Below are 12,685 nucleotides of genomic sequence, written 5' to 3' on the forward strand. Positions count from 1 at the left end.
CTAGCTTTGTCATGAATAACATTTAGATCAAAGTCTTGACCAATTTTACGAATGATATTTGTACCCTTATTACAAAAAATATTGAAAATATTTCGTTCATTGAAATATAGTCCGTCAATGCAACTCGTAGTGTATTCCTTAAAGAGTATCAAGAGGATCATCCCCTAAACAGGAAGGGAAGTAACAATACCGTGTTCACACATTTGGCTTGATTTTTAAAAACATCAACGTCCAAGAACTGACAATAACATTAATGTTGGACGCATAAAACATATGTTCATATACATACGCTGCATTGCTATATTTAGAAACAAAAATGGATTATATAGGGTGGTCAGTCTTTTGTTGGTAGAGGAAGCCAGAGTACCCTTAAAGAATATCGACCTTTGGTAGGAAAACTGACAATCCTAGTCAAATAATATCTGTCGAACGCACCTGACACAGCGAGATCCAATCTCACAGCCCTCAATATTGCTAGGCTAGTGAATCCTTTGTAAATTTAGAAGCCAATAAATTATAGGAAATTTTGATGTTCAGTTACAGCTTCAGGTTAAGCATTTGTTGATTATAAAAAGACTGAAGACCATAAAAGAAAGAACGCTTAAAACGTATGATAAAATATCGAAACCCAAACGGACAAGACACGAACAAAATATATCAAAAAGTACCAGCAAATACAGACCTAGACCTATATAGAGGAATCGAATATTAACGAACAGAGAATTTGTGATGTTTCTATCCGTCTTGTAATAGTTTTTGAAGAAAAACTTTGCTGATGAAGAATAATGAAGAATAACTCTGCAAAATGAATTGCAGGGTATGCTTATCATTCCGGAGTGGTTGCGGTCGGTTCATGTCTATTATTTTTGTTTTCTATAAATTGTATTGATATAGATTTAGTCAGTTTCTCGTTTGAATTGTTTCACATTTTTCAAGTCGGAGCTTTTTACAGATGACTATACGGTATGGATTTTTCTCATTTTTGAAGGCCGTATACGGTGACCTACAGTGGCGGATCCAGAAAATTTCATAAGTGGGGGCCCACTGACTGCCTAAGTGGGGGCCCGCTCGGGTCATGCTTCAGTGATTCCCTATATAATCAACCAACTTTTTCCCAGAAAAGGGGGGCCCGGACACCCTGGGCCCCTCTAAATCCGCCTCTGAGTCCTATAATTGCTTACATCAACGTCAATTGTCTCTAGTGGATAGTTGTCTCATTGGCTCCTTATCCTTATATAATTAGAAATTGCAAAAAACTTTCGATGTTACAATTGTGAAGATTTATTTTCGGACAGAAAATGACTGTCACTGAGACGCACAGTCATTTGTCACTGGGACGCACAGTCATTTTTTCATTTGATTCAGATGGTGATACATATGAGCTAGGTTATATGCGTTATGAACAAAATAGTAGATTTAAAACATTTTAAATAACGGAGTAAACGAGGTGGAATTAATTTCTGTTTAACAAATATGACGGACGTGTCAATGATAAAACAATAATCATATCTTAGAAATCGAGACAAAAACCTCAACAACAATGCAGACAAAACAGCAAATCCCGTTGAAGAAGTCATTTGGTATCAATAAGCTTTTAGTTTTCAAAAACTTTTAACTTTTTCTTTCTTTTTTTATGCCCTATACAGCTATGCATTTTTCAGCGTATAATTGATAACATCGAAACATGCATGTTTAATTTGTTGTTTTGTTTCTATTCACAGGTTCCTCTGCACTAAATATTACTATGAACCAGAATATGCTTGGTCTTCTAGGTCCGTCCACGGTACAGTTGAACTGTTCGTATGATATCGATACTGATGATGTATTGTTCCTTATCAATTTTAAAGCGTTCATTCGAGGAACATTTAGAAACATAGTGTCCTTTTCACCACCAAACATTGGAGGAGCAGCACTAATTTTAACCGATGGGTTTTACTTGATAGGTAGAGTCACCCTGACAAATCCAACATTTGCATCGACCACTGCAATAATGACCTTTAACGAAGTTGATTGTGAGGATGAAAATGATTACCAATGTGAAATTAACTATCAAGATGGCACCACAGGAGAATCTCCGTCACCTTTACCGCTTGCTTCCACAAACCTAACTGTAAGAGGTTAGTATATATATATATATGTAGTGGTTTATAATCTGATTTAATATACAGATCCTGTATATCAATGCTTTCCTTACAGAGGAAAGTGTGGACAAAGAATCTGTATTTTAATCAGACTGAATTGTTTTAGAAACAAAATATGATGAAAACTGCGCTCTCAGTCTCAAATTAATCTTAAGAGCAATGGGGTATCATCATTAAGATGTTGAATAAATCATTAATTAAATTGAAAATCCAAATCCACTCATTTAAAACTGCACGGAAAAGTTCTGTTTAAACAGATAGAAGAATCTATGCGTAGACTATTAATAAAAAAAAAGAAGAAACATGTCTTACAAAGAAAAAGCTTAAGGAAAAAACAAATCAAGATGTCCGAATTATTAAAAATAAAACATACCATTGAATTTGTCTATATCTTGGCTTTCCGGGCATTTTCATCTTGAAATCAACACAAAATCATAAATCCGAGCTGAACACAGGCAAAGTTGAACTTTTGCTGAATTTAAAATCGCAAGCTATAGTATATTGACATTGAGACCATTGTCAAACAAAGACGAAAATGTCGTAATATCGAATTTGAATACACCGGTATAGTCTTGCACAATGAGCAAATGCGAGTGCATTGGGATAATATATAAGATAAACCTTTGCAATGAACAATACAAACCACATCATAATTCGACTTAAAAAAAGTATAACAATAAAAGACGTTGAGAGAATTTTTTTTTTTTGCACTTTAAGACATAACTGTGTAAATACCATGCTCCCGTTGTAACTTTGTAAGAGAAAAAAAAATTAATCAAACAGACGGACAAATAGAATAAACTCAACGAATATTTAAAAAAGACAAAATAATGATATTGACAATGTCGTTTAAAATCATACAAGTTCGGAAAGGAGCACATGATCATATTCATTATTGTATTTATCATGTTTGTAAAACTGGTTATATTTCAGCTGCTGCAGAAAAACCAGCAGAGGCCCCTTTGATTACAGGAGTCAATGGTAGCATTATTGAGGGTCAAAATGTGACCTTCACATGTTCAGGAAATGTTGGAAATCCTCCAGGAACATTTATTTGGGAGAAGTTCCGTATGATTGGTTTCTTCCCAACAACATATCCGGACGAACCGACCATAATCACACCTGGGCTGGTAAACTGTACAAACAATGGCACTAGTAGCGTTACCATAGCCATGGAAAGTGAGGATGATCGGTCCTTAGTTCGCTGTGTAATAAAACAAGAATTTGGAGATGTTTTTCAACAGACACCTATCATCAGTGTTCTCTGTAAGTTATACTTCATTCTCCACGTGTGTTTATACTTTACTTTGAATTACGAGTTGGGTTATGCTTAACACAACAACGCGTATGTTCTTGTTTTAATCTTTTTATTTGACATATATTTGCATATCAAATTTGATTGAACAAGAAAACACTTACTATAATTACATCAATTTGAAGAAATGATTTTAGATTATTTGTTACTGGCAAGATTACGGTCAATGTTTTCTTATTGCAAGTTAAACTTCTACAACATAAAAATCACAAAGATATCTAGGGGTCAACATATTGTCTTCAACATTAGACATGGTCTACTATATTCACCCTGGAAGTCTAGAATTGTCTGGGATAATTTTGATATAGACTATTAAAGATCTGTCACCAATACCAAATCCCTAATAGTCCGAGATTGCTATGGCTTTTTTACAGGCTGTTTTGGGGACTGGTTTGGACTTTATCACAAAGGATCCAGCAAGCCACCTCAAAACAGGCCTTCACATCAGAGAAAATCGGACAAATATCCTTAATGACAAGAATCATTAAGATATAACGTTGTAAGTTACTATGTCCTACTTTAGAGCGTTCATATTAAAAGGACAAATGGCCAGACTAAGCACTGACTTTTTTGAATTAAGATAGTTAGTTTTGTACTTTATTAGTTGATAAGTAAGCGTCTATATTTACAGACAGTGTACGTGAAACTGTAGTTACGCCTAATCCAGATCAGCCATCATACATTGAGGGATCAGATCCTATTACGCTAACATGTTGGGGTGCTGGGAATCCGATTCCTACATATACCTGGTACAAAGAAGCAAACGATACGATCCTGTCAAATACGTCAGCATATGTTATCAATGATGTCACTGTAGAAAATAGCGGCAACTACATTTGTGTGATTGAAAACATGGTTGACGGTATAATGTATAACGATTCGTCTGATTTCAATATAATAATAGGTAAGTTGTCAGTAAAATCCAGGAAATTATGTGTAAAATAATGATGGTGAGAAAAAAATGGATAAAAGATTCTATAATTATTTGACTACTGTTCATTTTTAAAAGCAAAAGAAGCTGTTATTATGTTATGGATTTGTATAAGTTAGGGAAATTAGATGTGAATAGCTTTAAAATAGAGAAATTACAGAAAAGAGCGATCATTATATGATAAATAAGCATAATGGGTTAAGTGGAACGCATAACACACTTTAAACAATAATTAAACAAAACTTACGTTATATCTTATTGGATATAATATACACGTTGGACTTCAAAGCATTCTTTATATCTCTATCATTACTAACGGTAGAATTTTGGGCGTTTTCGTTGTGGCTTCCATTATGAATCGATCAATGTTTTATCATATATGTTACTGCTTGTTTTAACTGCTATAGTACTAGTCTGTATTGTATCATGCTTTTCCCTTATATTCATCCAACCATCAGAATATATCTATTACCTAACCCATTTATGTTTTCTCTTCTTACTTGTAATTATTTCTGTAAAGGAAAGTATACACGTTTTTGTTTGTTTTTCTGAATGTCAAATGTACATTGAACCGTAGCTTGCTTATCTATTCTAAAACAACTGACCGACACACCCATATAAGATCTATTCTTGAACACATGCCAGATACGACCATAGCAGATCTAATAAATGGCAAATATGACCATTTACAGACCTGTTTACGAACAAATGTCAAATACGACCATTACAGACCTTTTTCAAGCCCATATCTTAGATACGACCATCACGGACCTATTCTAGATATAATGAAAGATACGAACGTTACAGTTTGTTTGAGAACACATGACAGATTCGATTTACTGTTTTAGAATAAATGACAGGTCCGATCTTTGCAAAACGTTTCTAAAACATAAACTTATTCCGCAGCTACAGCAAATATTAGGCCTATCTAGTCTTTTCGTCAAATCGCGATAAGGAAATTAAAACTGAATTACTTTAAATTCATCAGTATTTATTTTTCACAGACCTGATAATTGCAATTTTGAGTATCATAATTATATATTTTAACAATTTGAGTATAAAGAAGCAATAGGAAATTTTTATTTAGTTACATTACTTCATCCCAAGAAATCATTATTAAAATACTAGGAGATATGGTATTTCCTTTTTTTCAGTAAACAGCCTGTGTTTCAGTTTAAATCATGAACATACGATGTTTTTGAATGTATTTAAGGCAAACTTCACTTCTTAATACTGTTATAACACCTGATATACTATAAAAAACTTGCTTGACTTTCAAATATTTGAAACACATCAAAGATATGTTAGATAAAAGATAATGTGGATTTTCCCGATCTACAATATATCGATGATAGTATGTGATTAACCGATTAATTTCAAACTTGATTATATCCTTATCAAGTACTATTCCAAGAAACATTCAGAGTTTGTTAGTTGTGATAGTATGCATTGTATAACTAAAATAAAACCAAAGTACAACAAAGAATAATATTATGTCACTCTTATGGAACCAAAGTACAACAAAGAATGTAATATTATGTTACTCTTATGGAACCAAAGTACAACAAAGATTGGAAGGGATTTTATTTTATTTAACCTTATACATTTCAACCTAACCATTATTTCTATGCATATGTATTTTCTCAACCTTTCCCAATTTTACTCGAAACATCTGTAATACCTTCCTCCTAGATTTGTATGAACCACCCATATCTAATCTGTATCCAAGCTGATATCTCTTCTTAATCCAAGCTGAAATCCAAGCTGAAATCCCTTCTTAATCCAAGCCGAAATCCCTTCTTAATCCAAGCTGGAATCCAATCCTTATCCAACCCTGTGATCCCTTTTCCCATATATTCACAACCCCTCTCGGTTTACTAAATTATTTCACGTTCTAAAAATTGTTTCCTTATTTGACAGGTCCTAATGTCACCTCATCAAGTTCAGCTCCATCATCATCACCAACAGGACAGCCATCCTCAACCGTTGTTGTGGGTGGGCAGGATTCAGTTCAAGATAACCTTCCTGCTATTATTGGGGGTTCTGTGGCTGCAATAGTAGCTGTAACCATAACAATTTTCATATGTAAATATACACTAAAGAAAAATGGAAAATATGACGGACAGTCACAAGGACAGATAAATCATTATGAGACAAATTTCTCCTCTGGTAACACACCTCCCGCTTCTACACATCACATTGATTTGTATAGTAGTCTTCAAATGAAACAGAGTAGTAAATTGTAAGCCCTTTTGAATTGGATAGCTCACCTGGGAAAGAATTATAATACGGACATTTTTCGAATTATTGTGTAGTTTTAAGTATACTAGTAATCTGATGTTTTATTTTATAGAAAAAGAATTATGTGTGAGGGAAAACATAAGATATGTCCTATGCAATATGCGTTTATAAATTTTATGATAATATTTTGATTTGTTTTATTTATGCTTTTCTCAAATGACGGAAATACACTTAAAAGTTTTAAGGAAATTGCATTTATTACCTGGTAAATGTCTTAATCTAATAATATAAAAGCAAATGTTGCTTTCTTTTGTGTTTTCATAGGTTATATTTGTTGTATAGATATATAGTATTGTAATTTTGTAATTTTGTAAAGGGTAATCATATATATAAATAACTATGTTAGCATTTTTTAAATTAGAACTATAGATCAGACATATAGTAACAATAATAAACAAACGTTATTAAATATACAATAAATAGATAAAACACCAAAAAGAGGCAAACCTCCTTTTAATTTTGTACCATTAGCTGAAATCACTACGCAAAAAAATTGCAACGAGGGAGAGAGTTATTACACGTCATTTTTACATCGCGATGACCGTGAGGGCGTTCCGATGTATTGCTATCGCCTAGATTTCCATTGCGTAACATTCGTTTTGGGTTTTTAACCGATCTATAAACATGATAAATACGCGGATATTAACGAGTGCAAAATAACATTCCTTATCGATTGTTATAAATACATCTCTTCAATGAATACTGATAAAAATATTTTTGTTTAGAACATAAATTAATAATATGAAAATGTTTTGTCGTTAGATATATATATATATATATATATATATATATGTATATATATATATATATATATATGTATATATATAAGTACAAAATCATTGACAATATCTATGCACACGTACCGAAAAATTGTGTTGAAGCATGCGGAAGAATATCTCAAGAACGTTTTGCGACAATCCCGGCAAGGACCGGTAACTCTGCATGGAAGATTGTTTTTTTGCTGGAAAATATGAATGCCTACTCATATCCAATCTTTTAGAAAAATCGAATTTTTACAGAAGAGTGTCCACCATGCACTTGCACTGCACTATTATTAGAATAGTAGAATAGAATGATATAGAAATGGATGAAAATTTTATATACATGTAACTGTAATATTAATATAATATATAACAACAAACCAGTGTATACTGATTTGTATCACTACAATATAATAGTTATTACGGTGAGGTTGAATTTCCTGTCATTTATTCATCATCCACGCACGAAATTGTCATAGAAAAAAAAATATATCTCTGTACATTAACCTCAGTTTCAGGTATAGAGATGTGATTTCTTTCTGTGACAAGTGCTTTTGACTATCCACAAGAACTTGCAGTCATCCGATGTTCAGTACTTCAGTACTTTGATTATTTATTCTTGTCTATCATAAATAGAAAAATGATATCTTACAGAAATGGTAAGCTTTTTTTTGCAAATATGGATTAAATTTTAAAAACTAGAAATTAAGCGTTCAATCATACTTATAGAACACGTTAAACTGATACATACATGTATATGAATCTTAAATAAAAAACTATGATCAAAAGCTAATAATCGACCCCTTCCCACCCCCCCCCCCCCCCCCCCCCCTGAAAAAAACTTAAAACATTAGTATGAAGGTAGCAAAGACACAATCAATAATCGAAGAAAGATATTCAACATCACGGTCAAAGAGAAAAAATCCAAATTATAAGACAAACAACAGTCCAAAAACAACACAGAAACCTAAAGATTGTGGATCATAAACCCCGTCGAAAATCGGGGGTAAACGCGAATGCTGTGAAAAGATAAGCAGTTCCTACTATACTCCACTAGTGACATCCGTAGTTTTGCTCTCTACAAGTAAAAAGTCATGTAATTAGTCACATTCGTAGATCGATGTCCTAAACAAGGAAATGAGAACGGGATTGTGGCTACGACAAAGGGAACTGAAATTCCTATTTATGAGAGGACGCTATCTATGTAGCGGAACGTGAATTAACGGGATAGTAATGACTTCTTATTCTCCTTGTTTAGAAGCCTGTGAATAAAGCATTCTTCAAACAAATAAATGACCAAGTATATGCGAAGAGTAGGGAAGTTGGTTCTCATATTGAAAACGATTGTTTTTAAAAATCAAAAACAAAAAAACCACGCCTACCAAACATAACATATATGTTTCAATAAGATATTAACCATCTTGAAGATTTTAGATCCCGAGAAGTTTTAGTTATAATCATAGTGCGTTTATAAAAAATACGATTTGCTTCGTTCTTCAATAAGTTATTTGTATCTACATCTGCCATTCCTTTTTCTGACACGAAACCAAGTTGGAATAATTCTTTAATCTCTCTTCAATTTGGAATGAGAAATACTCGTGTACAGGGTTAAAAAGGGAAATGTTTTTGTATTAAAGCTCCTGGAGAGGGACATAGAATATATATTCTGTAAAAGAAAAGTTTAATTTTGTCGTACCTACATTTAAATATACCGCTACTTGAGAAAGTAGGTTCACAATAAATGCATAGCCTGGATTGCTATCTGATAAAAACGATGTTAGGCATTTAATAAGAAGTTTTATTGAGAAGGTACCAGACCAGCAATATAACGGTGTGTGTAAGGACACTTATGTAATGTGGGTATCTAGTACAGTGAAGGAAGATCCAGATCGTTATCCTTAAAACTCCAAAGAAGCATAAAACATGTCTGTCTAAGAGACCTGCATCTTACAAGTATATGAAATGGAGGGAAGACAGATGTCCAGCTAAGTTTGGTCTTTAAAGATAGATGGTAGTAATAGTCAACTTTAACTTCTTAACTATAGTTATTCCAATATGTTTCGCCGTTCTCACAACTCCAACGCATTCGGGAAGAGCATTTACATCTTCCTTTTAACGTTTTACAAATTGTCTACTATAATCATCGACACAGTTCATTAGAATTTCGAGTGTGATGATTTAGGCTCATGGTATTTTGTCACGTTGGCTTATTCATTTTATAGAAGAGTGTTGTTGGTAAGGTTAAGGTCACCGGTTATAACGTTATATAAGTATGCGAACTGGCACAAGTGCAATTAGGAGGTTCAAACTTGAAGTCATCAATGTAAAGATCCTAAAGATAAAAAAAAAATCATTGTAAAGATCCTGCGTTCTTGTAGTTACAAATCGCATTTGCTATAGGCATGGTATAGGTATAGGTATAAGAGACGATATGAGCATACTAATATGTGAAGAGATGTATCTTAGAGTTGATTGATGTATGACGAAGTATATTGTCAAATTAATGGCATCAAGACCTTTGACAAAAACTGGGACAGAAGATACCAAAGGGGCAATGAAAAACAATAAGTCTAAGTAAAACTATGATGAAAGACAGAATACAGACCAAACAAAATTATTAGTGGTAGTAAGTGAAGTTTTGTTTGGGTGGGAAGATGTAAACTAAATGGCCACTGTATAGACGGTAGAATGCAATTTATTGAAAAATTATGAAAAAGGAGAAGAAGTTATTAAGGGCAGAAGAAGTGAAGGTGGTGATAAGTGACGATGACTATTGCTAAGAATATACCTAGAAGCAAAATATCCTATTCACAAAGGGGCTTGATAGAATAACTATACTATCATTTTTGTCATTAAATCCTTTAAGTGCTGCAACTCATAGTTCACGGATCCGTTCGTTTTCCTTTTGTTTTTGGTGTCAGACCACCAATTCAAAATCCCTATCTATTTTGCAAATTTCACAGCTTTCTAAATATTTTACCTTAAGCTTAAAGGGAAAATTTGCGATTTTTTACTTACAGTTTAAATATGTTCATTATAACATAAAATACATATTCACAAAGTTTTATTGCTATATGTGAAGTAATAAAGAAGAAAATCAATAATTATTAATTTTTTTATTGACTACTTCCTGTAGTACGTGACGTTAACTCCTGGTATTGCATGCCGGGATTTGAATTACAATCATTTATAGTCATGATCTTAATCATATTTTAACGTTATCATATAAGTGCGCCGATGACTAATTTTGATAGCTAATTACCATCCGATAGTAAGAAAATAAAACGAACAGACATACAACTTTTTACATTCATGAGATAAAATTTTCTATATTTACCGTATATATTTCGATTTATTTTTGTTGACAGCACAAAAAGTAAATCTTTTAAAAATTCTAATATTTGCTTTTTTCCGACGGATATGGTGAACAAATTAAACTATATAACTTAAACTGTAAGGAAAATATATAGGCGTACGCTTATTGACCTTTTACTGTATACGCTAGGACTAGGTATATATTCTCTGGCAATACTCGTGGAAGGCTTATAAAAAATTTCCAGATCGGCAATTAGCCGGGCCTCTAGGGCACGCCGTGCCAGGTGTGACTCTCAATTCGAATGGATTATAAGACAGAAGGTCGAGTTTAATACACAAAGTTAAAATACATATTGAAGGTGGTGGCAAATACAAATAGATAGCCGTGGAATATTTAATTGTATTTGGGGTTAGGTCCGGTGAAACTAATCCGGATATTAAACATGTATTTCACTTACATGTAGGATGAATAAATCTGATGTAATAAAAATGACAAACAATGTTAATACTAAATCTAATGGAAAGATATTAAATCCAAATGATTCTTTTTTATTTGATCACATTAAAAACTTTGAAATAATATCGGGAAAGTAATACTCAAGTGTTAAAACAAGAGTATAAACGCTTATCATTTCAATCACATAAAAAAAAAACAGAATTTCATAGAAACCAGGTATATCCTGAATTGTACATGTATCATCTTTCTACATGCTTTCAACCTATGTTTAAAGTCTTCTAAGGATATACTAACGTTCGGAAGACAAGTACTGCTAAAAATAACCCCTGGTTTTCTGGAAATCTTAAAGGGGCATTAGCTGTCAAGTTCATGTTCACAGATTTGACTAAAATTCTCACATCTGATTTATAACATACTAAAACGTTTATCATAATTATAAAAAGTCTAAAATAAACAATTTACAATGTATTGGCTCGATAATATGTATCAGCATTCCGTTCGTATTTTAGTCTAGACGCCATGTAATTAACCTTCGAGGTGAACTCCGAAGACTGCCGATGGTCATTTAACCCGATATAAGATATAAATAGACTACCGAACTGGTGCAATTGGATTTTTCTAGGTCTGTTTGATTTCATATTATAGGTTAAAAATATATGTTAATCATCGTTTTTACCTGTATAAGAATGATTTTTTGTGAATCAGTCAATCGAATGGTTTATCCTTGTTTCACTTTCAATGTTGACATTCTTTTCCTTTTAATAAATGAACACACCTAATTTATGCGTAAAACATCTGTAGCTAAGGGGTTAAATTGAAGTTCACATGGATACGGATTCAATGAGGTCGAATTATTCACTTGCAAGTGAATAATTCGTCAGCGATGTTTCTTAGCTTATTTTGACAAAATTGAACAAAACTGGCTTCTAAAAGCGAATTATTATTTCACTATTTAACTTTCATTAATGATTGAACAAAAAAAAATATATTTTAATTTTTTTTTATATCTCGCTGCTAATGCCCCTTTAAATAAGTATACTGTGGAGCGCATTAATCCTCAATTTTTAATGCAAACTCATGGACAAGTAAATTTTGGCTCAAAATGGTCTACATATATTTCTCTTTCAACAAAAGTTTTATTTCTGCAAATTTGTTGGTTAGTTTAAGTAAACAATGACATCAAAAGCTCTATTTTTTGTCAGGGAAGGGCTAGTTTTACATACGTTCTAAATTGGAGTGGGTGAATTGGTGGTCTGACCTAAAGTTAAGGGGTCAGTTCTGTGTTTTATTTTTTACAATAATGCGAACTCGCGTAGAAAGGATTCAATTATCAGGTAACATGGCAAGTTGAAATGCTGATTAACAATGGCAAAATCAATAGTGATGTCGGATCTTTTACCTCGTATTCATTTATTTAATTTACCTTTCGTTTCATCAACATATACCATTCCTCAAAGGTTGAAC

General features: G+C 32.7%; 1 protein-coding gene across 1 annotated transcript; it reads left to right on the forward strand.

Annotated features, from left to right (window-relative positions):
- Positions 1-1,739: 1,739 nt before the first annotated feature.
- LOC127702481 (cell adhesion molecule 2-like) lies at positions 1,740-7,361 on the forward strand. Its single transcript, XM_052206693.1, has 4 exons — positions 1,740-2,117; positions 3,075-3,407; positions 4,088-4,360; positions 6,308-7,361. The coding sequence occupies exons 1-4, from the start codon at positions 1,745-1,747 to the stop codon at positions 6,631-6,633; spliced, it is 1,305 nt and encodes a 434-aa protein (XP_052062653.1). The 5' UTR covers positions 1,740-1,744; the 3' UTR covers positions 6,634-7,361.
- Positions 7,362-12,685: the final 5,324 nt, after the last annotated feature.

The sequence above is a fragment of the Mytilus californianus genome, unplaced genomic scaffold, assembly GCF_021869535.1.
Source record: "Mytilus californianus isolate M0D057914Y unplaced genomic scaffold, xbMytCali1.0.p SCAF_5, whole genome shotgun sequence".
Taxonomy (NCBI): Eukaryota; Metazoa; Mollusca; class Bivalvia; order Mytilida; family Mytilidae; genus Mytilus; species Mytilus californianus.